This window comes from Aaosphaeria arxii (genome assembly GCF_010015735.1).
Source record: "Aaosphaeria arxii CBS 175.79 unplaced genomic scaffold BU24scaffold_1, whole genome shotgun sequence".
NCBI lineage: Eukaryota > Fungi > Ascomycota > Dothideomycetes > Pleosporales > Aaosphaeria > Aaosphaeria arxii.
Window position 1 is genome coordinate 4394118 of NW_022983474.1, and position 24468 is coordinate 4418585.

Sequence of the window (24468 nt, forward strand, 5' to 3'; positions counted from 1 at the left end):
TGTATGGAGTACCTAGGTAGGTAGTTAACTAATGAGTTACTTGGGATGGGTAGTTAGTGAGTAGCCATTCCCAGCCCCCGGTAATTGATGATGGTGGTGGTGGTGGTGGTGGTGGTTTAGCTGAAGTTACCACCAATCCGCTGGTGTGAGCTCCTCCGCCTCGTCATCTTGCCTTTCCTGTTCGTCCCAGTTTGTCCATCTCGCCCGTCCTCGTCCTGGTTGGATAGGTATTGTGATGACCTAGACGGCGTACCTCGTAGTGACGATATTCCAGGAGAGCCGCATGCTCAATGATGATTTTCCTTACCGTCCCTTTCCTTCCTTTTCCCACCTACCTCATCCTCCACCAATCCCATCTCCTTCCGTTCCCATTTTTCCCTTCCTGTCCCTTCTTTTCCCACCCGCTTCGCTTTGCTTTGCTTCGCTTTTGCTCGGTTGGATAGAGGGCTACGGGTAGAAAGGCGGCCCTGTCCTGCCCTGTCCTGCCCTCCTTCCTTTCTACGAATTCCTTCCGGCTAACTACCTGTTCTACCTACTCGTACTATTTACTACTTACTACTACCAATCCTAATCTGACTCTGACTGGCTGCGGCGGCGCTTGCCCTCTTGATCTTGCTCTTGCCCTTGTAATTGCCCTTGCCCTTACCACTACCCCATTGTAGCTTCCCTTCCTCTCTTTACTCTACTCTACTCTTACTCTACCCTATTCTTACCCTACTCTTACTCTTACTCTTACTCTTACTCTTACTCTTACTCTACTCTACTCTATTCCGTGCTGTGCCCTTTCCCTTTCCCTCTCCCCTTCCCGTTTCCATCCCGCTTCACATTGCCAACCGCTGTACTGCGCCTCCCTCTCTCTCTCTCTCTCTCTCTCTACTCGCTCTCTCTACCTCCTCTCACAAAAGATCCGACCAATAATACATCTTATGTAGCTGGAGGATACGAGCTTCCTCTCTCTACTACTTACCATCTACTCTGACTACCTAACTACCTACCTAATTTCTTCCGCTTTTCATACTAACTCTCCTTCCCCCGTCTTCTTCTTCATCATCATCATCCTGATCATCATCGACTCCATCTTCCGCACACACTCTACATCTTTCTCCTCTACCCCGGCTTACTCGTATCGTATGCACTGCTTTCCACTGCTCTTCTGTCCAAGCCTCGTACATTCCTACCTGCCTGCCTTCCCACCCCAAGAGAGCCCCGCTGCCGCTGCCGCTCCTCCTTCCATCAACGATCCTCCCCTTTCGGCCTTCTTCATCGACTCATCATCGCCCTGACTGTCGCTCGCTGTTCATCATAAGAAGAATTCCATTGGCGCACGGTCTCGCAATCTCGATCGTTTTGCCCATGCTACAGATTGCCGTTCCCATCTCCGTGGTTGACATATGTGAGATCGGCAACCTTCTCCACCGCCTTGAGGCTGAAAGGTAACAGTCGCACCCTCGGTACGTGAACCCACCCACCCTCGCAGAGCCGCGCCCATCCTTCCACCCCATCATCGGATTTCTTCCTCTCTCTCGTTCTTTTTTTTTCATTATTTTCTGTTGCACGCACCCATCGCCGTCTCTCAATTGTCTCCGTCCGGACGTTGCATCTTGCCTCGCATCTCGTTCAGGACGCAGCTGCAAGCTATAATCGTTACCTTCCTGTCGGTGCGCTTTCGTCTGGGGTTACATGGGCCGGCCGGTGTCACGGGCTGGCGTCTCGGACCATCGCCGCGCACTTCCCCACACAATGCTTTGGTCTCCGGACCAGATATATTCAGTCTTGTTTCCGTTTCTGTTTTTTCCAATCAATAAAGACCAACCCCCATTGCCATGTCTCGAGTATGCATCTTCATTCATTTATCCTCGTCAATTCCGGCGTGCTAAACATTTGTTCACTAAACGGGCCAATCTCGTCCATTCACTTTGCTGATACTTGCTAGGTCCTACCAACGCCTCGAAACATCTTACTCATTTTGCTTCTTTACTTCCGGCCTCTAGCCACGCTCTGAACTCGCGAGTCGCGTGGATATAGATGCTGATGCATCTCTCGAGCCATTCGGCCCTTCTTACCCCGTTGCATCTTTAATTGAGGCTGTTCTCTCAAGCCTCTCCCCCAGTGACGAATGTCACAAATCTATCAAGAATACGACGCAGCCCCACGATCTCCCGGCCTGGAACCCTTTAATCCCAAGTGTGAACCTTGGACTCAGCCTCTTCCGGAAATCACGACCACAATTGTAATCTCATCAAACGACAACGTCAGTTCCCCATCCTCACGAAAAAGACGTGGGAGGTCTAACCGACGAAGAAAGACCCAAGCCAGCTTGAGCGATACGGTGCTTCTCCGCTACCTGGGCCCGAACAACCCTGAAGTCGCTCAAATAGCATCAGAAGATCCCCTCGACGACAATTCTGGTCCCGAATCAGAGGACGAAAGCGACGAAAGCGACGGGGAAGCGATGCTTGAATCCAGCACAACGCTCCCCGCCACGTTAGAACCATCGGCGCATGCTCGAAGTACCCACGAAGTATCCGCCCTACAGGCTACCGCCCAGAAAGCTCTCGAAGACTCCAATGGATTTGCGCAATCTGTGCCTACGAAAGATGCCACGAGCAATCATCGAGATTCGGTCGTGAGCATAGACGCCGGTTCTCTGCGCTCTCTTCCCCCGCTAGATGCTTCGGCCGCACCAGGCCTGACGAATGGAGCACTCCCCGGCCTTGACAAGCCAGTTCCAGGACGAAATTCTATCAGTGCTTTGGCTGAAAATTCTCTGCCTCTCCCCACCCGAGAGCGCAATGGGTCGATCGCCAACAACTTTGCCCGAGGCCAATCCCCTGGCGCTTCCCCTCATCTTAGGAAATTGAGTATACCATCCTCTAGAGCCCTTCCCAGTCACACACTACCTGCGTTGCAGCCGCCACATTCTCCTCTACAAGATTCGGCGAATTCGCCCAACCGGGAACGTCGCTTGCCATCCATAAAACACATCAATGACATCGCAGATACCGTGATAAGTGAACGACAAGAACAGGGCAGGTCGAACAGCCTTGCCCACCGCCAATCGGTATCGTCGTCGAACCAGTCACCGACGACCCGGCATCTCTCGATCAGTTCCCTTTCCCCAGCCGCGACACTCCCTCCTTTGAACGCCACATCACCCATCAGCGCTGCAAGTGAGACTACGTCTAAGGATCTATTCCTGCGGACCGGTGGATCACAAACCGGGCTCTTCAGCCCTCGTAGACCTTCGCAAGCATCAGATCTGCAATCGAACCACGAGTACCAGAGTTCAGATGGCCTGAGTCCAAGTTCCCAGCCAACACCAATCGAGACCAGAGTCCATCGTATGAGCATTGATAGCACACTGACAACTCGACAATTACCCCCATTTGGTGGACCGATCATACAACATGTCCCACCCCACGGAACTAGTGGATACAAGTGTGATTACCCTGGATGCACTGCCCAGTCTTTCCAAACACAGTATCTGTTGAAGTGAGTTGATCTCTATACTGATGGCTTCTCGGCGTGGCTTTGATTTACCTACGGAATGCTAATGCTTCGACAGCTCACATGCAAATGTTCATTCTCAGAGTCGTCCGCACTACTGTCCAGTTCAAGGCTGCTTGCGTGCCGAGGGAGGCAAGGGTTTCAAACGGAAAAATGAGATGATACGTCACGGTCTAGTACATGCATCGCCTGGTTACGTCTGTCCCTTTTGTCCTGATCGAGAACATAAATACCCAAGGCCCGATAATCTGCAAAGGTGAGTTTATCCGCTCTGTTTACTCGTGGGATCTCGTGTGTTAATAAACAATTCTAGGCACGTGCGTGTTCATCATGTCGACAAACACAAGGATGATGAATTATTAAGAGAGGTTCTTTCACAACGTCCAGAGGGTGGACCTCGAGGAAGGAGAAGACGGGTAGGCCTCCATGAATCTTTGTCATTTTGCTGCGTCTAACCCTCATATAGACTTCTTCGTAATCCAGAGGTGCCCAGTGCTCTCACAAAAACTTTTACCTTCACACAACCAGCAACCTTTAGTTGCGTTAGGGATATTCAACGGCGTTATTGGGCACACGATACGTAGGCCTGTGTACCCTGGGGGCACGACCCTGGTGTTCGACCCTGTCTACGTATTGACTGGCGTCGATCAGCCGAACGGCATTGCTAATGAAACCGAGTTCTGGCTGCCATTCGTCTACGTTTTATTCTTCACCAGTCCCCACGGGGCTTTTATCACGAATCTCGGTTTCATTCTTCACATGAGTCATTACTTTAGGACTCCTACTGTCACTACTTTACTACGGTTCGGCTTGCGCTTCTCTCTGCGGTGTACGAGGGCGCTGGGCTGCTATCAGGGAGGCACTCATACGCTTTCCTACTTCATGCTCCACCTGGACGCTGTCGAGCTTTTGTTCCGCTTCCTGTCTTTCTTGTACTGCTCCACTGCTTGATTCTTTTCTGCCAGTGTACGTTATTTTATGGAACCGGGTAACGCCCCCCCCTAACAGAGGGGGGCAGGGAGGATTTTGTGTCGTCATCCAGTATCTGGATCTTTTCGGTTTTCGATTTTCGTCTCATGCATTGCCTGGCCAAAGCCTGGCCCCATTTCGTTATTACTAGCTATCTCGCGGGGACGAATTTGCGTCCACGTCTCTACAGAGCCAGCCCGTGTTCGGATTTTGTTTCATCATCATCATCATCATTATCATCCGAAAGGAGAAAGTCAATTGTTGACAAGAGGAAAAAAAATTCAATAACATTCTTCCTTTTCAATTGTGCCGAGAAGAACAATCTAAAAGGTGTTATCATTATATTGGTATGAGCGACATTCGTATGTACTGGCGTGGCATAGCCTTGTTGTGCGACATTCGTTGCATTCGGTAGAAATAACATTTGGTATTATCAAGACAGAAATTAATTCGACTTTTTCTTGACAGCTCGCTTCAGCCTTACGACGTTAGACGTTAAACGTTATCATGTAATAAAAGTAAAGAAAACAGCATTCGTGTAACCAGTCCTCCTCCCCCACCCTCCTCTCGATGCTTCAATGTCTTCATAGTCCCTCCCCCCTTCTTCCTCTTCCTCTTCCCCTTGTTCGTGATAGAAGACAGAGAGAGAATGTATGACAGCATATCCATCCACTCCACCAGCCATCTTCTTCCATCTCCACTCCCTTTTTTCGAGGAGGGGGCGGTGTGGGTGTGTGTGTGTTGCCTTCTTGTTTCATTGCTTTTTTTTTGTTTGAGCGTTGAGGGGGTTGTTGGGATGGGATGGGATGGGAGGCGCGACATGGGTGGTGTGGGGTAGGTTTGTTTGCTTTTTTTTTCTCCCTCAGGGATGGGGTGGGAGGTTTTTGGTTCTGGGATCGGGTGTGTGTATGCAGCATGAAGATAATGACGGGAGGGAGGGTGTTGCGAGGGCATTTGGGGAGGGAGGGGTGGTACACGTTGTGTGGTGGGATGTGAGATGAACAGGGTGCGTTGCAGGTCGTTGCGTTGCAGGTAGGTAGGTAGGCGTTTCGATGGGGGGTTTGTATGGGACTTGGACTGGGACTGGGACTGTGGTAGGACGGTGTGTGTGTGTTTGTGTGTGTGTGTGTAGTTACACGGTTTCACGAAAGAGGATGTTGGTGTTGGTGTTGGTAGGTAGTGGGGGAGTAGGGCTGGGCTGCTTGGGGGATGTCATCTAGTTGTCTTTTTTTTGCCCTGTTCCTTTTGCGTCTTGTGTGTTTGTATGAGATTGGCCGTAGGGTGGTGGTGGTGGTGGGTGTGAGTTGGTTCACACTACGATGGGGCACCTCACGATGATGTAGAGCTGGATGGAAAGGTCTAACTAGAAGAGACATCACAGACATGACATGTTCAGCAAGGACGTGTGGGCTTTTTGTTTTGGAAAAGTTTTAATGAAATCGTTCATGAAGAAGTTTGTGTCTGACATTTTTTGTTTTGCATTCGCACGCACACACACACACACACACACACATGGAAGGCGGTCCCAAAAATGCACTACTCCACGCCGTTGAAGGAACCCGGATATGCTAGTTTATAAAGACCCATTTCTCCTCTTCTACCTTGCCTCAGAAAGAAGAACAAAAACCTCCTAATACCTCTTACCCTCGCGGAGGACGTCGCTGTACTCCTCCAGAGGAGACTTGGAGAGCTTGGTCTCCTTCCACAGGTTGGGGGTGAGGAAGCCGTAGGTGTTGGCGACGGCGACGAAGGTGGCCTTGAGGGTGTTCTCGAGGGTCTTGGTGGAGCCCGCGGAGGCGGTGTATGCGTCGGACACACCAGCGAGCTGGAGGAGACGCTTGACGGCGGGGGAGGCGACGAGGCCAGTACCGCGGGGCGCGGGGATGAGGCGGACGGTGACGGAACCGCACTTTCCGCTCTCCTTGGTGGGGAGGGAGTGAGGCTCTCCGAGGTTGGTGCCCCAGTAGCCTCTTCGGATGGGCACGACGCTGAGCTTGGCGATGATGATGGCGGCGCGGATGGCGGTAGCGACTTCCTTGGAGGTCTTGATGCCGAGACCGACGTGGCCCTCGGAGTCACCGATGACGACGATGGCCTTGAAGCGGGTTCGCTGTCCGGCACGGGTCTGCTTCTGGACGGGCTTGATCTTCATGACCTCGTCCTTGAGCTTGGGGAGGAAGAAGTCGACGATCTGGTACTCCTTGATGGGGAGAGAGTGGAGGTAGCTGTTGGGTGGTTCCGTCAGTACTCATCTTTCAATATGGTTGTTTTTGCGTGCGGTGTAGTGTGGTATAATCTTCTTCTTTCCGATATGTCTGTGGCGCACAAACCGGGCCCCTCCAACATGTCGTACAGAGTCGAGATCTCGCAACATGTCTTTCGGGGCGAAGAAATGAGGGCAGAAAGAAAAATCAGAACGTACATCTCCTCCATGCTCTTTATCTTGCCAGCCTTTACGAGACGGCCGAGCTTGGTGACGGGCTGCCATTCCTTCTCCTACACCATCATGTCAATATTCGTTCCAGGAAAAAGTCCGTCTTTCGTTTCTTTCGTTTCGACGGCATGAATGTTATCGCACCTCGCTCTTTCCACCGCGGCGGCCACGGCCACGGCCACGTCCACGACCACGGTCACCGCCACGATCACCTCGAGATCCAAATCCTCCGCGTGCGCCGGAATCAGCCATGTTGTATTGTTCGACGGGGTTGAACTTCTGCAATTGGGGGTAAAATTAGCAATGGTTCCTTGTCGAATCGAAAGGCAGATCGAATGGAAAGTGTTTGGAGAAGATGTACTCACAAAGGCTGTGCTGGGGGTGGGTCAGTATTGTCGTCGTCGTCGAAAGTCGTGAAAGTCGTGATGTTCGCAATATTTGGGTCTGCGCACAGTGGGATGAACTTCTTGGCGGCTACGCGAGACTAGCGCTGGATGTGGGCTAGCGCTAAAATGCTTCCACTTCCGACTTGAAATGCGCTTGGAAGTACATTGACACACGCAGACACGACACGATATCCTGTCCATTCTTCCGTATTGGAATTGCCAATTCTCAGGCAATTACAGGTTGATGCTGTGTGGTGTTCATTAGTGCTGCATAGAATTCTTGCTATGGCTGTTTGGGCTTCTTCCTTCAGGCACTGTGGTACACATTATACATGCTGCGCTGCACTAATTTGTCTCCATGGCACATTGTTGACCCTCAAAGAACATAATGCCTATTCACGAAGCAGGTGATTTCGGTGTGGTCGCGTGGTGACACCTTCTGATGCTTGCCATCCATCGCGAGAAATCACATGTCTTTCGCGCGAATGCTCCCAGTGACTCCTGCCTTAGTCATCATATGGACGGCCGCTGATTCGCTCATGCTTTCACGACGTCAACCTGGAAGCTCACCTGCGCATTCAACAACGTTATCTTCCAAGTACTTCGTACAGTCATGTCTGCATAACCTCTTCTGCATTATCCTCCTCCTCTCTATCGTTAAACAGACCAACATGTCTTTAATAAACTCTGTTCTCGGCTCCCTCTCACCAAAATTTCGCAGCTCGTTCGAAGATCCACATGCACGCGAACATGAGCTTCCCCAGTACAGATCTCCATCGTCGTCACCGCGCATACCTCCCCCGATCTCATCAACTGTCCTTTGGAACGCACGAAGCGAGCGCATATCCTCACAACCACGCGTACCAGACGATCTTCTAGCAATACAAAGAAGAGCACGTCATCTTGAACAACAGCTCCAGGAGCTCTTGGATGCGCAGGCCGATGGGCTGTTGACTGGCCTAGGCGGCAACGAATCCGCTCCCGATGATTTGGTGTCCAATGGCAGCACCACGCCGACAGTCAGCAGTGTTCGTGATCACGAGCGATCTGCTGAGAACTGGGACAATAGACAAACCAATAATGGCGGCAGAAAGAAGAAGAGGAAGATCAGCTTGAATGTTGCAAGGAGAGGTATCTCGAGACGCATCCAACAGCTTTCTAGTGTCAAAGATGAAGAGTTAGACATATTGGATGGGAATCTGCACGACCTTCAGGTCATCGTAGAGAGGACCGAGGCTTGGGCGAAGAAGAAGACACGATTGCAGCGGAGGATTCGAGACATAGAAACCGAAAGCAACGGTGACAGGGGCCAGATGTTACGAAGTGAAGCCTCGAAGCTAGAGCAAGAGATAAGAAGGAAGGAAGAAGAGCTACGGGTGCTCAAGAGCCGTCACCGTCGGGTTCTGGATGAAATCGCCGAGGGCGAGAACTCGCTCGAAGCTCGAATGTCATCGTACAAGTCATCGCTTTCTATGTTGGATAAGGACGTGGCTACTTTCCTGGCTCGACCGCCAGTTCCAAACCACGCTCCTCTGTCGAAGTTGCCATTCTTATCCCTGCCGCCTAATCGTCGCACGCTAGAGCTGGCGCACGAATACTGGCAGGATGAGCACAATAGATTGCTCGAGAAGTGTCAAGAAGTTGACACGGATCGGGCAGCTTTAGATGAAGGCGTCGTTCTTTGGGATGGTGTTGTGAACAAGGTGACTGAGTTTGAGTCTAGCCTCCAAGATTACATGCAATTTGCTGCTGGACGGAAGAATGATTCTGACCCTTCCGACCTACTCTCTCGCATGGGCACCACGACGGCCTGGCTTGAGAAAGAGCTCGAGTCTGCATCGTCTAAGGGTTGGAACCTCCTGGTCTGCGCAATTGGCGCCGAGTTGGAGGCTTTTAAGCAGGGCCGAACGCTACTCGAAGCCGCTCTTGGTGTCCAGAGCAACGGGAAAGAAAAGGCCTCAAAACCGTTGGTCGATGCAGAGGACTCGCACACAGATAGCGAGGGCGAGGGTTCTTCATCGGCTATTCGACTTACTCGCTCCCCGCCCAAGTCGACCATTACTCCGAAGCCAAAATTCTTCGATACTGATGACGAGGATCCTGATCCAGAGCTAATGATTTCACATCAGGACACTGATACGGACTAGGTACCCACGTTCTGGCGGGACTATTATAACAAAAAGATCGATAATTTTGAGTATTGACCACAGATCATGCGCAGCACGGTAATGGGCAGGTTTCTATAGCATAGTTACGAACAAGAATTGAAAACGTGTTCCGCTTGTATCGATCGATCAGGTTGAAAATTACATGAAATTGCCCTTTGAGAATATGTCTAGGGTCTATATAAGTGCTTAAACTGTGGACGTGCCAATACGTCTGGAAATTAAAGTTTGGCTAACAATCCGTCGCGCTTGCTCCAATAACGGTGGCAGCCTCATCGCCGCGCGTCGTATGAGAGGTTGCAATCTGACATCATTGGCAAACCATCTATTTACCCCAACCGTGCACCGGGTTAATACTTTTGTAATCAACACAACGCAGCCGTCTAATCCGACTACATGCGTGTGCCTCGAAATACAAATTTCAGATCATCGACGATGCGATAAACGCCCTTCGCGTTTGGGTCCTGCAAGGTGGTACGACCCAATATGCACCACGCGCCCGAACCCCACTACAGCTTCACGATTCCGAGCATCCACGACGATACCCCCCTCGATTGCCGCATTTACCACCCAAGCATCCTATTACAGGTACACTCGGGGGCTACCGAAGATCACAAGCGATGGCGGAGGAGAGGAATCGTCATGGCGCACCCCTACGCGCCCATGGGCGGTAGCCATGACGATCGCATTGTCGGAATTGTGGTGGCAGAATTTCTGGCGTTGGGATATGTGGTCGGCACGTTCAATTTCAGGTACGTGCATCAGTGGGCTATCCACCGAAATCAGTCAGAGAATAACAACATACAGGGGAGCTCACGGCTCGAAAGGTCATACGAGCTGGTCTGGAAAGCCTGAAGCCGACGATTACATCTCCTTCGCTGCGCTCTTCATCCTCTATCTATCACAACTCCGCGCATTCCCGTCCATAGACGCAAACACACCCACGGAATCTTCGGTGTCAACACCAGCATCGCCGCGTACCGAAGCGTCATCATACACAACCGACGAATACCCAATCGTCATCCTAGGCGGCTATTCCTACGGCTCGACGATCCTTCGCAGTCTCCCCCCCATACCGTCGATTCTACAACCCTTCCATGCGCCGGTACAAGGGTCCTCTGCATCTGAGATCATCCTCCGTGCACATAAACTATCAGAACAGATCAACCAGGACTGGCTCACTCTGGCACGAGACTACCACTACCGTAGAGGTCGCGGCCACGAGGCCAAGCTCTCCGTCACGATGGGCGGCGAAGAGACATGTCCCGAGCAGCGGCGGAACAGCAGAGAGAATCGGTCCAGCGTAGACGGCACCGGTAGATTAGAGCTAGGCACGAGATTACGTAGCATGAGCCATCTGAGGGTGAAGGAAGCGTTGGGCCCAATTGCGAAGGCGACCACGGCCAACGCCCCAGTGACCAGGGCGTCCATTGAGATGCCTGATGTGCGTTACCTACTCATTTCGCCCCTCACCTTCCCGATATCTACTCTAGCAGCCCCAGGTCTGGCAGGGTTGCCGAACATGGGACTCAAATTCTGGAGCAAAGAGAAAGACGGCGACAGTGAAGTCTTTGGCAAACATAAATGCCTCGCGGTCAATGGCGATCAAGATATTTTCACAAGCGCTAAGAAGATCCAGCATTGGGCTGAGAGGATCAGCGAGGAGTCTGGGTCGGACTTCACGCATGTTGAGATTGCAGGCGCTGGGCATTTCTGGGTGGAGGAGGGAGTGGAGGAGCAGCTCAGATCTGCTTTGAGGGATTGGGAAGTGCATATCCGCGACTGAGAGATATCGGTCATCATGATTGCTTGGTTTAAAGCTGCATCCTCCGAGCGTTCACGCAAATAGATGAAGCAAGACCATATACGGACAGGGAAACTCTGCAACGAAAAACATGATTTTATTGGTTACCATTATATTGAAAGTGTGTGTCAATTTGAAACCAGGGCATGATGTTGAATATGCACTCAGGTAAACGATGCGAACGGCAGTCCCACCTTTTCCTTGATGAGATCCATTGCCTCTATCAATTTTTCGTCTTGGAACCTTTTCGCGACGAGCTGGATGCTTACGGGGGCAGCTTCATATTCTTGAGCATTGTCTGCAAGTAGCATGTTAGCTAAATTGTCTCCAAATGGGGGTCAGCACTCATTACTTACGCAAAACTTACATAGTTCATGGTTTTCCTTGTCCTTGACATTCCTTGGCTGGTAGTTCGGATCAGCAGTATCGATCTTAGGGTCGACTTTGGTGACAGGTGCCACGACAGCCGGGTAGTCGAGCAGGTTCCACTGAGAACTGTAACCATAGTACTTGGCAGTCCCAATGAGAGGCGCCGCACTCGGTCCCTGTGAACTCGTTTAGCTTTCTATCGTGTATGCTTGTTGGCTAAATCGATACTGTCTGGGTCAAACTTACAGCAGGGCAAAGTAGCACATCGACATCCCTCCAGAGTTGCGCGTACTCCCCTCGATACACATCTCGCTTCTTGATCCAGTCCCACATACTATTGACGGTGCCTCCATTTGTGAGACGAATTAAGTCGGCGGCCAGCGGAAGTACTGGCTCTGGCTCTGACAAAGCGAGAAGGTCCTCGGTAACCTCTTTCGCGCCATCGCAGAAAAAAAGTGACGAGGTGATTTCCCATGCCCAGTCGTGCCGGTAGGGCTTCCACATCACGAGTTCAATGCCCTTCACGCCGGTCAAGGCGTCCGCCACGGTCTTGATTGCACGTAGCACAGGCGGATGAGGCATGACAACGCCGTCATCGAACATAACACCGACCTTCAGACATTTCTCACCGGAGGGGAGTCGCTCCAACTGAGACTCGGTCCTCCATGGGATGGGCACGAGTGACGGTTGGATGTCCCAAGGTTGCGAATCAAGGACCGTCTGCATGATCAACTTCACGCCTTCTAGGGACGTCGAGAGGGGTCCGACCACAGGGACGATCCCCTCCTGGGCCAACATCGAAGCCATGAAGCCTCCCGTGGGCAAGCGGAGCGAAGTCGGCTTGAAGCCATATAGGCCATTGTTGGCGGCCGGCGAGCGGAGTGATCCTCCGAATTCAGTTCCGAGGCCAAGGCAGGATCCACGCATGCCGATGAGTGCACCTTCGCCGCCTGGGGAACCGCCGGCCGTCAGCTTGCGATTGAAAGGGTTGACGGTGTCGCCGAAGTAGTTGTTGGACGTCTCGAGCTGCAGCTGTGTTTGCGGCTGCGTCGTGCGGGCGTAGAGAACTGCTCCTGCTTTGATCAGGATGTCGATGATGTGAGCGTTCTCCGCTGCAATCCGATCATGCCAGGCCATGTAGCCAGCATTCTGGGTCAGGCCTTTGATCCCTATCATCTCTTGGATGGATATAGGGAGGCCATGGAGGGGTCCGGTCGGTCTTCCATTCTCCATGAAGTACCGATCGAGTTTGGCCGACCGCTCAAGAGCTGCGACTGGGAGCAACTCGGTGACGCAGTTGGTCAGCTTTTGAGCTAGGGCTGCTCGGCGGAGGAATGCCACCGTGACTGTTCTGGAAAGAATTGCCCCAGATGTGAGCTTTGACACGAGGTCTGCCGGATCAGACTCTGTTATGGCAATTTCCTCTGGGGTGAGGATAAACTTGGGCACTTGGGAGGAATCTTGAGGGAGGCCGTCAAAGTCTGGGAGAGGGGGTCGGACTGCAGCGATCGTGGCATCGCGGTGCTCTTGTGCCCTTTTTGCAATGACCGGGCATGGATCTGATGGGCGCTTTTCCGTAGGACTATCGAGTGAGACAAGGGCTTGGAATGCCCGATTGTACGAGTCCATATCAAGCACTGCGAGAACAAACTATTGGGGCTATCGTACATATTAGGGTCATGGGATGATCTATATGTGCTCTTCCGGCTGTGTATCGTGCCAGTGACGAGCACGAAAGGAGGACCTGTCCAATGTTGGAGACTCAGCAAGGCTGCCACAACGTTTTGGATATCCCTTGCAGGTGCAGTAGTCGACCAAAAGTTGAAGGCCCAGTCGTCCTTGGTGCAAGAATATCTGAGGTTCGACAGATCATCGCTGCACGTTTGATGTAATGAGCTCAATGGAGACGAAAAACGGGCGCTGTCATCTTGGATCCGACATGTGCGTTACAACGATGGATAGCAGAATGCGGAGATAGGAGCAATCCCAGGCATTGTACGCGAGCAGTGCGGGATTCTCGTGGTACAAGCATGCTCATATGGATGATCTATCGGGTGGGCCCGGTGGGTGGTCAAGCAATGAAGCCACCGATATGTGGTGTTGGGGGTACGATTATATTGTTTGCTACAGTCAACCGAGAGATTCGGAGAGACCTCAGGTCTGGATGTCCACTTACCGTATTCTGTGTAAAGCGGGGAAGTAGCGGAGAATTCCCCGTACCCCCGGCTGATTGGCTCTCTCGTTTTGAATGGTTTCAATGCATGCATATGGACCGAAGTCACAGTATCACGAAGTATCACGAGTGTGAGTGGGCATGTATGGAGTCGTGGGAGTATGGTAGTGGGCTTCCCGCCCTCCCGCCGCCCCCTGCTGTGCAACTTCAGCTTTCAGAAGGACCCCCACCTCAGCCTGGGCATCGTCTCGAGGAATCGAAATCTCTTGTTTGCTATTTTTGATCACGCAAACACGAATAAAAAACATTCAGTACGGTACAGAGTAATAACTTCAGCATACGTGTATTTGTACCGGGTACTGTGCGTAAGTTGGTGACAGAAGCTTTGTAGTCGCGGAATGGATGGTTGGTGCTCGGTTTGTCCTAAAGAGGAAATGCCGCCATCAACATTCCCCCCGCAACCTGGCGATGCTGAACCATATTCAGCTTCCCGTAAGAAAACGCCATGCGAAAGCGTGTCCGTTCAATGGCCGAGACCGTCTCCGCCAGGTCATGACCTTGGTCTCGAATCATATGATGGTGTCCCTTTCTCCACTTCATCATCCTTTAAAACCAAAGCCATCGGCGCTGCTTTACCTCAAATGTTCAATTCGTTCTTCCTCTTTCTCAGTATTGATCTATCTTTAACATAGTGGGGGAGCTCTTCACCTAATAGTTCATTCACCTTGCTCTCCTGGCCTCGTTGTCAATATTCTAGATCTGGTCTCTGGAGATAACTCTGCAGTACCAATTGGTGATTGCTCCAGAACGACAGTAATATTGCATCCCTCCTCCCTCCCGTCACATTCCTATTGTAACCATCACATTCGCCAATCACATCATGACGCAACACGAAGCACCCGTCACCCCCGCTGGCGATAGTGCCGCAAAGCCATATCTCGGCACTGAAAAGCGACTTCCCGAGTTCAACTTGCGCGGCAAAGTTGTGCTAGTCTCTGGAGCGGCCCGTGGTCTTGGTCTGACACAGGCAGAGGCATTGTTGGAGGGCGGAGCAACCGGTAAATACACTGCATATCCACTTTGAGTTCCTTCGTCGCATACTGATAGCATGAGAAGTGTACGCCCTCGACCGTCTACCCGAGCCTTCACCAGACTTCCACGTAATCGCCCAGCGAGCAGAGAAGGAGCTCGGAACATCTCTGAAATACTGTCAAGTTGACGTACGGGATATTCCCAATCTCAATAAGATTGTGGAGGATATTGCAAATGAGCACGGCAGGCTAGATGGACTGATCGCTGCTGCTGGGATCCAGCAAGAAACTCCTGCTCTAGAATACACTGCAGAGGATGCGAATCGCATGTTCGAAGTGAACATTACCGGTGTCTTCATGACCTCCCAGGCTGTTGCAAAACAGATGATCCGGTTTGGAAACGGTGGAAGTATTGTCCTGATCGCAAGTATGTCGGGAACTGTCGCTAATAGGGTAAGTCTCAAATATTTGGTTTCTTAGGTTTCACTGACACTTCCATAGGGTCTCATCTGCCCGGCATACAACGCATCAAAAGCGGGTGTCATTCAATTGGCACGTAACCTGGCTTCGGAATGGGGCGAGCACAACATCCGCGTGAACACAATATCCCCAGGATACATCGTAACGGCCATGGTTGAAGCATTGTTCGAAAAGTTCCCGGAACGCAAGACGGAGTGGCCGAAGCAGAACATGCTCCAGAGGCTTTCTGCTCCAAAGGAATATCGTGGCGCAGCTGTCTTCTTGATAAGTGATGCTAGCAGTTTTATGGTAAGCAATCATTCTTTTCCTACATGAGGGATGATTTTCGCTAACCCTATTCACAGACTGGATCGGATTTGCGCATCGATGGCGGCCACTCGGCATGGTAAAGGCTCGTGACACAGAATGGAATCGCAATTTCTTTTTCTAAGTATCTCAGATCTTGAGCGTTTTCGAGGACTTTGGGGACCGACGACACGGCCTATATTGTGAGATGTATTTGTAGATCGAATATTCCAAGAATCTATTTAATAGGAATCTCCATGTGTAATCAAGAACACCGTCGCTTTGTGATAAACAGGAAATCCGAGCTAAATCCATTGTAACATGAAATATGAATAGAATACAAATGACTAGATTGCGAATTATTGCATGTCCCAAAGCATAGTGCTATGAGGTATAATCAATTCAATTAATTTATTGGGGATTGATGGTCGGAGAATTGCTTACATAACATCGGAATCTAAGCTTTGGCTTTGAGCTGGCATTCACAGTTTGGGGTCGCTGGTACTACCCGACCAAAGCCTTGCCAGCGATGACAGCCATGCCCGATGAGTAGTTGCTGGTCCTCCAGAGCACTTGCTCTAATTTTTATTTTATTATACAACAGCATTCGTCACATTTAGCAGGTTTGCATGCTGCACTTGCTGTAGATGTGCAAGCACATCTCACCAGTATCCCATTCACTGGTTTCCTCATTTGCTGGGTACGACGTACGAGCAAGGGATCTGGAACACATTACACTTTCGAAGCTGGCTGCTATTGAGCGCTCGAATTGAGCATTGTCTCTCCTCATGCCGACCACGAACCCGATCGCCCTCTCTCGCTATCGACCTGCGATCCTAGTTGTCACAGGTGCAGCAGCAGCATATACGGCCTACCTCCTTTATAGCAGTGTCCTTGCCCAAGATTCATCGACGACCGATACCTCACTCCATAGGAGCAACGCTATCCGAAGGCCTCCGCAGCGACCTAGAAGCGCGCATATTGTCTCACAAATCGAACAAATCGAGGACGAGGGCCAGCCGCTTGGGGCAATTGACTTCTTCGGGGCCCAAATAGAACTCAACACACGTCATTTATGCACCCCAGACGAGCTGCGCTTGCTCGCCAGCGAAATTCATCCTGAAGCCAGCCGCGAGCAGGTAGAATACCAGATTGAACAGCTCTACGATGTTTGCCTGGATCGCATCCTTGGCATTGTATTTCACAATGGTCCCCTTACCACAGCTGATACAGACGCCGTATCTGACGCACTCCTCAACATCGTACCCAACGACCGACTTGTAACGCAGGCACTCGAAAGATACAGTAGTAACGGTGGCGCTGGAAATAGGACTAATATAAGCGCAATGGACCCATCTGGGTTGGGCGATCGAGAAAGCTTGCCTGCGACTGAGCTGGAATGGCAGAGCGACGGCCTCTCCGACGATGAGCTTGATGATCATGAGCAGACACTGCAAAGAACGTTATACCATATTGCTGAGGACCGCGCAAGGCAGGAAGGAGTCATTCATCGGGGCATAACATGCAACGGATGCGACACGAAACCGATTCGTGGTATCCGGTGGCACTGTGCGAATTGCAATGACTTCGACCTGTGCTCTGACTGCAAAGCGACCAATTCGCACATCAAAACACATATCTTTTACGAGGTCCGGATTCCATTACCAAATCTTGGGCTACCGAAGCAGGACGCGATGTACCCTGGGCGGCCGCATTTGATGAGCTTATCTGTGACCTCTGCACTTAAGAAACGTTTAGTTGAACAAACTGGGAAAGACTATGAGGAAATTGAAGCATTATGGGATACATTCACTTGTCTGGCAAGCGTAGAATGGGAGGAAGACCCAAACAAGATTGGCTGGGCGATTGATCGGCGTGGATTCAATCAGGCCTTCATCCCGCGATACTCCTCTTTCATGTCTGCGCCAAACCTGGTCTACGATCGTATCTTTGCATACTACGATTCAGATCGCAACGGACGAATCGGGTTCGAAGAATTCGTGCTGGGACTTGCTGGCCTCCATTCTCGTGACACAACCATCAAATCAAGAATTGTTTTTAATGGATACGACATGGATGGCGACGGCTATATATCTCGCAAGGATGTCCTTCGAATTTTCAGAGCTTTCTATGCTATCGAGAGAGAGGCAACCCGTAACTACTTATCTGAAAATGCAGAAGAGCTCTCATTATCGGGCGGCTTTGATACAATACACTCGAGCCAGCCACTAGGGTCCGCATTCACTCGCAATGGCATACCGGATCCACGGCCCCAGCAACGACAGAACAAGGTTCCAGATGATGAAGTTGGGTCTGGGCCAATTCTAGGCGAGGACATGGATGACACTGAAGATCGTGAGGAGATTATACGGCTCACAGCTCCAGGCACGAATGTTGGTCGCAGAACAAACGCCAGGGAGGATGAGGCTGTAAGCGAGCGCTGGTTACGACGCCGATTCTACATTGATGAAGAGGAAGGTTTTCATCGCCCTTCTGGTGTTGGAGAGTCGGACCCGCTCGGTGACGAGGATGAAGCTGCAGAGCCTACCGCATCGCCTACCCCAGACCCAGGGCGCACTCTAGGTTCGCGTTCCTCTTCAAGAGTGCGGTTCCAAGATGACGTTGACTTCGAGATTCGCTCAAATGCTTCTACATCCTCTCGCCCGGTTGGTGAACGCTGGGGTGGATTCGAGATACCCAAACCTGAAAAGGACCTTGGCAAAGACATTCTCTACCAAATCACTCAACAAGGCTTCAACGAACTCCTTAACTCGATGTTTCAAGAGAAGGAAGATAACGCATTAGACGCGGTTGCCACACGGCCCAAACGTCGGACATTAGTCACCCAGATTGATCAGGTGACGAAAGAGTTTCACGAAGAAGATGTCTTGAACAAAGCGATGTACTACCTTGGAGTCTTTAGGTACTCTAAATTCATCTTGATGCGCCTTACAGAAGACCAAGATTCTATCGGTCCATTGATAGAAGACCTGATTTCCTTGGATCTGTATCAAGACGAAGTCGAAGAGCACCTCTCAGAGATTATCTTGGATCTAGAGGAGGCTGTGGTGGAATTTTTCAATAAGCTGCCGGGCACCTATAAGAAAGAGGCAACGCCTTGGGACTTGTGGAAAGCAAAGCTTCTCAGAATGCAGCTCCACCGCGAGATTGTAGATGCGTTTATTGAGCTAGCAATCGGACAAGGATGGTTGTCATCAACCCCATCATCCTCCGCCGCATCAGTGTGCGCTGAGGTTCACGATCATTCTTATCAGACGGAACCCTTGCCTTACCGGGACCCCACGATGCCCCAGTTCCGACCAAACTCCTTAGAAGATCTGCCAACCACGCAGGCGCCAATGTCGGGCAGCAGTGATTGTGACGACAGCGTCACAAGCTCTATGTTGGACGTCACACGAGACGAATTTAATGAGGTCACATACATACATTATTCTCACCGCCGCGGTCCATTCTTCATAATTGCTGCCCCCGGCTTCGAAAATGGATCCTCAAGTGGGGAATCTACGCCCCCTGGTCAGCCAGTGTCTCTTCGCACCGCCCAGGATGGATCAGAGTTTATCCAGGTGCACAGTAGTACTGGAGAGGACACACTGATGGATGCCGAAGCTTTCCATAACAGAGAGCAGCCACCACCTCCTGATGAACCAACAAACACGGAAGAGGGAACGCCCTTAGACGCCCAATTCGCTGACGAGCCATGCATCTTCTTACTTTCGATCGCACCCGACAATTCCGGACTTGACATCGATATCCGCGCCGCATCACATTGCATGCCGTGGGAACAAGAAAACACACAGAAGCCTTTGGAAAACAAGATCCGCGTCGAGGCGCTCAACGAGGATTCACCCCTGCACCTTACCCTACTCGCAAGCATGCAGACGGTCGAGGACGAGATAAATGAGAGGAAGGGTATGGGCTTGCTCAGCTACGAGGAGTTCGAATACGTCTTGACCGAGTGTGGAAGCATGCGATTCCTGGAGGCATGGCTGGATTGGGTCAGTTTCTAAGGAAGGAGAGAGAGGGGAGAGATTTCAAGGTATGAGAGACAACTCTCGGAACCTGTCCATTATTTCTTGTACGAGGGTAGCTTTCTTTTTCTAGCTTTTATCACATTGGTAAGGGTGCTTTTGTAGTGCTAGCATGTAGATGATACCCAGCAGCGAAAGTGCTTATTGCTTTCCTAATCAATTTCGGTCATACTTTTATGTGCATTGTTGCAGCACCGTGTATTTTCATTCTGCCATTAATGCTCATTCGGTCGACCCGTCTCGCCATTCCCTTCAGCTCTCTCTATAGGCTTCCGCAGCGATAGTTCCAAAGCCTAGTCCTCAACCCCTTTACCTTGTAGAAGCCTACTGAAAGGACCCCCCCTGTACCTCAAATCGTCGAACCCACCCTCCTCGATCACCTTGCCCTTATCCAACATGATGATGTTCTCAGCAATGGCCATCATCTCCCTCGCATGCGTGATGATGATGACAGTCATGTTCCGTTTCTGACGTCTGTACCTGAACTTCTTGGTTCCATTCTGCCATAGAGGCTCCTCGGGTTGTTTCTTTTCCGCGACGAGTCGTTGCACAGTTTCGCGGATGATGTTGGCGGACTCGCCGTCAAGAGCACTGGTCGCTTCGTCAAGGATGAGGATGTCTGGATTGCGGATCAGAGCTCGCGCTATGGCAATGCGCTGGGCCTGACCGCCAGACACGCCGGTGCCGCCTTCACCAACGATAGTCTGGTAGCCGTTGGATAGACTCATTATGAAGTCGTCCACGCCGGCGGCCTGCGCAGCTAAGCGGACGTTGTCGTGAGACACAATTGGCGAGGAAGGCGAGAGTCCATACGCGATGTTTTCGGCCACTGTTCCTGGGAATAGGACAGGGGTTTGTGATACTATGGCCATATGAGAGCGAAGAGCCAGAGTTTGGAGATCTTTAATATCATGCCCTGATATAGTAATCCGACCATTGTGAGAATAGGCAGATGCCTCGATTGGATATAGCTTAAGCAGTAGAGAGGCGATGGTGGACTTTCCAGAACCGGATGGGCCCACTATGGCTGTACAACTGCCTTTTGGAATCTTTAAGCTAACATCTGTCAGGATTTGTTGGTCCTTGCGCACTGGGTAGCTAAAGTTAACGTTTTGCAAGGTTATGTCTCCAGCGTTGGGGAGCTCGCTGTCACCGTCCTGCTCGTGGGAGTCTTGCGGCAGTCTTGCTAATCGGAGCAACCTTGATGCTGCGTCTTTGGAGACATTGATCTGGGGGATATAGTTGCCAATGTAGTTGACTTGGTTGACACTCAGGAGTATGATCGTGAAAGTCTCGATGATATTGGTAATGGTGAACTCTCGTGACGCAAGGACAGTTGATCCGTACCAGAGTAGTAGGCAGGCAACAAAGTAGGGAGCGGCTAAGTTGAGTCCGAATATAGAACCGATGTAAATTCCGCGCTTGATCCCAGTTTTGAGAGCCATGTTGATGACCATCCGTGACTTTCTCTGGAAAATCGTCTCAAGTTGGAGGCAACGCACCGTTCTGATGCTGGTGAATGTTTCATGCATGATCTGGCCGACCGCCTCACTTGCTGCATTTGTTCGGGTCTCCCAGCGTCCACTGACAGCGTTGTAGCCTCTCATAATAGCAAATAGGATAGGACCCGTAGCAAGAGCAACTAATGTGATCTTCCAACATATGATCAAACTCCAGATGAGGGCAACACATACCATCGCAATCATGACTATGACAATGCCAAGGAAACGTCCTGGTAGATTGCGTGCCTCTTCTCCAAGGTGACCAAGGCATTCCGATATACTCGCGATACTATTAATTTCATGATCGAAGAACTGTCGCGGTTGTTTCAAGATGCGTCGCATTGCTTCTTCTTTATAGAAGTTGGCCCACCGCTGGGCGCAGATGTCGAACAGGAAATGAAAGCTGTAGGCTGCAATACCATCGAGTATGGCGATTCCGAGAATAATTAGAGCGTAACGGAGGGCTAGCTTTTGTTGATCGGCAGTAGCGTAGAACGTGGAGAGCAGTCTTGCAAAGACAAACGCAAACGAAGGGGTGCAAGCAGCGTGAACCATGGCGCATGAAATTGCGCAAATGAGCATGATTCGATGCCTGGAATCGAGAGCCGGCCATACAGTCTTCAGAACATGTGATATGGTGAGTGTCGTACTAGGAATGACAACTGTTGTACTGTCGTTGGACTCGACTGAATCCATACCACTGTCGTTACGCTTGTGTGTTTTGTTGAAAGTTTCCTTCTGTGTCGGAAGTGCCTGAGTGAGTGAGAACCTGGGATCGGAGACGATCGACAGAGGTCTACTGAAGTGTTTATGCTTGACTCCGAGAGAATCGTTCACTGTGTAAGGGGAAGGTAAGGCTCTAGATACACTGTTTCTATGAAGTGTCTCTCCACCTGGTGAAGGACTCCGAAATATATCGGATGGTACTGTAGATTGCCTTCTATAGGTCGTCATGAGGAGCGAGTTTCGGTTCGGTGCCAGGAATGGAGACGCGATGGCTTCACCAAATATAGTTTCAGCGACTGTAGAGTGACAAGTGGTCCAGGATTCGTCGTAAAGAGACATTATCTCTTCCGTTTCATCGTCCGTTTCCGACTCTCCATAATCTCCATACTTTAGTCTTTGGCTTTGTTCAAGAAGTTCAGAGGACAATGGGTCGGGTTTGGCCTCGAAATCTTTCAAGTATCCGTCTCTTATCACCTGTGCCTCATTCATAATGTATACGTAGTCATCTGGAAGGATTTGCGACATATCGTGAGTGATCACAATCGTCGTCTTACCTTGCCGCCATTTTCGAATGGCGTCAAACATAAGTGATCGTGTTACGTAGTCGAGGGCACTGGTCGACTCGTCCAGCACCAGGATGGGGGTATTGCGTATTCGAGCCCGTGCCATGGCTAATCGCTGTTTCTGGCCTCCGCTTAGTGCGTTGCCTTTTATACCCACAGCAGTATCCAAGCCCTGTGGGAAAGTGTTGATCACATCTTTGAGGACAGCAAAGTCGATTGCTCTATGGATATCTCTCGCTGTTACGTGGCCGTCTCCGCGGCCCAGAGCTATGTTGCGGCGAATAGTTTCATTAAACAGGACACTATGTTGTTCGACAAGAGTGATGTTTTCTCGCAGCCATCGCAAGGCCAATTGATCAGCGGGCAAGCCATCGATGTATATGTGGCCCGACTGGGGGTCATAGAGGCGTACGAGGAGGTGCCCCATGGTGCTCTTGCCAGAGCCACTACGGCCGACGACGAAAGTGGTTTCCCCTGCTGGGAAAAACGCTGAAACATTGTCCAATGCGGCTTGGTCTGGGCGAGTAGGGTATGAAAAGAAAATCTAGGGATTGTTAAAAACTGGGAGCATGTCATCGCTTGGAACCTGACCTTTTTGAACTCTATGTCCCCTGTGCAACGGGGAGGGTGATCTCCGCTATCAGTCTCGGTCTGTTCTTTCCGTTCCGAATCGTCCTCTAAGAGAAGCTTCAGTCCTGCCGCAGCTACCTTTCCTTTCTGCAACACAATGAGCTGGGGTATGAACCCAGTGATTCCCTGAATAGCCATCAGAGCTCCCCAGAACGTTGTCACTACTTGTCCGGTGTTTCTTTTGCCCGAGACGACGAGGTGGCTGCCGTACCAGAAAGCCTGGACAAAGACTCCCATGGTAACGAGTTGCATGAAACCAATCTGCAAGGAGCGGAAGTTGGCTTGCTGTTTGTACAATGTTCCTACACGATCGATTGCGAGTATGAATCGTCGAAGCTCGAAGCGTTCGCCATTGAAGCATTTGACAGTTTCGATATTGCTGATAGCGCTTGTGACGTGCTTAGTTGCCTGTTGCAGTCTCTCGCCTTGTTGCACTGCTCGTTGAGATAGACGTGAACCGAGAAGCCCCATGACGAGAAAAATGACTGGAACGATACTGATTATGACTAGAGTGAGATCCCAACAGGAATAGAATGCTACCACAAGTGCCCCGATGCTCATAATAACCATTTGATAGCCTTCGCCGAGAGGCTGGGATGTAGATAACTGGAGGTCTCGAACGTGCCTGGGGAACACTGATGTTAGATCGCCCACTGGTATCGTTCGATTTCAAGCCTTACATTTGAATTCCAGAGAGCATTGCAGGAACGCCGCTGTTTTTCAAGTCGTACCATCCAATCTTCTTCCGTAGGAGAACATCGAAGATCTTTTGCCGGGCATTCTGGGCTTGGAGCTCGCCAAAAGCAAGCTGCAGCATGAAATAACAACTGCTCGAGACCCAACCCACTGCAGTTATCCCGGTCAGAAATATTATCCATCGTGTAGTGTTGTGAAGTAATTCCGCTGAGGATATGGCTCCGGCTCCAAAGTTGGCAAACTCATGAAAGATCTGGCCGTAGATGATTGCCATGGCTGGCATCACTAGAGCTGCAATAGTCGCAAAGGCTGCGGAGGCACAGACGGTAATGACATGCTTTCTAGTAGTAAAGCTGAAGATGTCTTTCCAATAGATCTTCCGATGAGCATCATTGTTACTCTGCTCATTCTGTTGGTCTCCGTTGTGTCCTTCGCGTACTCTCAGTGCTGTCGCGGAGGTCATTGCGGTGATATCAATGCTAGAAAATTATCAACGCAAGAAACGATAGAAAGATACCAATTATGTTCATGGATAGTTTGGAGTTATGGACTTGCGGCTTGAAGGTGAATGCTAGATGTAGACTAGTAATCCGTTGCCACGCGACGAGCTTTGTTTGGCCTTCATATTGTTCTCAGCAGTACAAGGCAGCACTGGCGACGGAAACACCACGAGCCGTAACCACACCTTCACTAGCTGAT

General features: G+C 50.8%; 9 protein-coding genes across 9 annotated transcripts; 6 read left to right on the forward strand and 3 right to left on the reverse strand.

Annotated features, from left to right (window-relative positions):
• Positions 1-2116: 2116 nt before the first annotated feature.
• Positions 2117-4458, forward strand: BU24DRAFT_404888 (uncharacterized protein; the record flags this gene model as incomplete). Its single annotated transcript, XM_033525671.1, has 4 exons — positions 2117-3492; positions 3566-3763; positions 3821-3923; positions 3991-4458. The coding sequence occupies 4 exons, from the start codon at positions 2117-2119 to the stop codon at positions 4456-4458; spliced, it is 2145 nt and encodes a 714-aa protein (XP_033390296.1).
• Positions 4459-5020: 562 nt separating this feature from the next.
• Positions 5021-5916, forward strand: BU24DRAFT_417603 (uncharacterized protein). The gene has a single exon (XM_033526760.1). The coding sequence runs from the start codon at positions 5283-5285 to the stop codon at positions 5475-5477; it is 195 nt and encodes a 64-aa protein (XP_033390297.1). The 5' UTR covers positions 5021-5282; the 3' UTR covers positions 5478-5916.
• BU24DRAFT_417604 (40S ribosomal protein-like protein S2) lies at positions 5889-7335 on the reverse strand. Its single transcript, XM_033526761.1, has 4 exons — positions 7276-7335; positions 7055-7189; positions 6899-6972; positions 5889-6701 (listed from the first exon to the last, which is right to left on the reverse strand). The coding sequence occupies exons 2-4, from the start codon at positions 7160-7162 to the stop codon at positions 6107-6109; spliced, it is 777 nt and encodes a 258-aa protein (XP_033390298.1). The 5' UTR covers positions 7163-7189; positions 7276-7335; the 3' UTR covers positions 5889-6106.
• A 170-nt stretch (positions 7336-7505) lies between these two features.
• On the forward strand, positions 7506-9596 carry BU24DRAFT_417607 (uncharacterized protein). The gene has a single exon (XM_033526762.1). The coding sequence runs from the start codon at positions 7767-7769 to the stop codon at positions 9441-9443; it is 1677 nt and encodes a 558-aa protein (XP_033390299.1). The 5' UTR covers positions 7506-7766; the 3' UTR covers positions 9444-9596.
• Positions 9597-9782: 186 nt separating this feature from the next.
• Positions 9783-11526, forward strand: BU24DRAFT_384313 (uncharacterized protein). The gene is made up of 2 exons (XM_033524836.1): positions 9783-10213; positions 10269-11526. Exons 1-2 carry the CDS (start codon positions 9948-9950, stop codon positions 11245-11247), a joined length of 1245 nt encoding a protein of 414 aa, XP_033390300.1. The 5' UTR covers positions 9783-9947; the 3' UTR covers positions 11248-11526.
• On the reverse strand, positions 11430-13304 carry BU24DRAFT_438825 (amidase; the record flags this gene model as incomplete). The annotated part of the gene is made up of 4 exons (XM_033530271.1): positions 11430-11563; positions 11633-11810; positions 11881-13193; positions 13286-13304. The coding sequence occupies 4 exons, from the start codon at positions 13302-13304 to the stop codon at positions 11430-11432; spliced, it is 1644 nt and encodes a 547-aa protein (XP_033390301.1).
• Positions 13305-14305: 1001 nt separating this feature from the next.
• BU24DRAFT_417609 (NAD(P)-binding protein) lies at positions 14306-15833 on the forward strand. Its single transcript, XM_033526763.1, has 4 exons — positions 14306-14865; positions 14924-15291; positions 15340-15606; positions 15663-15833. The coding sequence occupies exons 1-4, from the start codon at positions 14688-14690 to the stop codon at positions 15705-15707; spliced, it is 858 nt and encodes a 285-aa protein (XP_033390302.1). The 5' UTR covers positions 14306-14687; the 3' UTR covers positions 15708-15833.
• A 284-nt stretch (positions 15834-16117) lies between these two features.
• On the forward strand, positions 16118-19818 carry BU24DRAFT_417610 (uncharacterized protein). Its single transcript, XM_033526764.1, has one exon. It carries the CDS (start codon positions 16392-16394, stop codon positions 19629-19631), a length of 3240 nt encoding a protein of 1079 aa, XP_033390303.1. The 5' UTR covers positions 16118-16391; the 3' UTR covers positions 19632-19818.
• A 127-nt stretch (positions 19819-19945) lies between these two features.
• BU24DRAFT_384327 (P-loop containing nucleoside triphosphate hydrolase protein) lies at positions 19946-24232 on the reverse strand (the record flags this gene model as incomplete). The annotated part of the gene is made up of 3 exons (XM_033524837.1): positions 19946-22987; positions 23035-23698; positions 23754-24232. The coding sequence occupies 3 exons, from the start codon at positions 24230-24232 to the stop codon at positions 19946-19948; spliced, it is 4185 nt and encodes a 1394-aa protein (XP_033390304.1).
• Positions 24233-24468: the final 236 nt, after the last annotated feature.

Excerpts from the sequence above, each read along its gene's own strand:
- BU24DRAFT_417607 (XM_033526762.1), top strand. The coding sequence starts at position 7,767 with ATGTCTTTCGCGCGAATGCTCCCAGTGACTCCTGCCTTAGTCATCATA.
- BU24DRAFT_417604 (XM_033526761.1), bottom strand. The coding sequence starts at position 7,162 with ATGGCTGATTCCGGCGCACGCGGAGGATTTGGATCTCGAGGTGATCGT. Across the intron at positions 6,973-7,054 it reads GCCGCGGTGGAAAGAGCGAG|GAGAAGGAATGGCAGCCCGT; the intron begins GTGCGATAACAT and ends ATGATGGTGTAG. Across the intron at positions 6,702-6,898 it reads ATAAAGAGCATGGAGGAGAT|CTACCTCCACTCTCTCCCCA; the intron begins GTACGTTCTGAT and ends ACCACCCAACAG.
- BU24DRAFT_417609 (XM_033526763.1), top strand. The coding sequence starts at position 14,688 with ATGACGCAACACGAAGCACCCGTCACCCCCGCTGGCGATAGTGCCGCA. Across the intron at positions 15,292-15,339 it reads CGGGAACTGTCGCTAATAGG|GGTCTCATCTGCCCGGCATA; the intron begins GTAAGTCTCAAA and ends ACACTTCCATAG. Across the intron at positions 15,607-15,662 it reads GTGATGCTAGCAGTTTTATG|ACTGGATCGGATTTGCGCAT; the intron begins GTAAGCAATCAT and ends CCCTATTCACAG.
- BU24DRAFT_417603 (XM_033526760.1), top strand. The coding sequence starts at position 5,283 with ATGGGAGGCGCGACATGGGTGGTGTGGGGTAGGTTTGTTTGCTTTTTT.
- BU24DRAFT_417610 (XM_033526764.1), top strand. The coding sequence starts at position 16,392 with ATGCCGACCACGAACCCGATCGCCCTCTCTCGCTATCGACCTGCGATC.
- BU24DRAFT_384313 (XM_033524836.1), top strand. The coding sequence starts at position 9,948 with ATGCACCACGCGCCCGAACCCCACTACAGCTTCACGATTCCGAGCATC. Across the intron at positions 10,214-10,268 it reads GTCGGCACGTTCAATTTCAG|GGGAGCTCACGGCTCGAAAG; the intron begins GTACGTGCATCA and ends AACAACATACAG.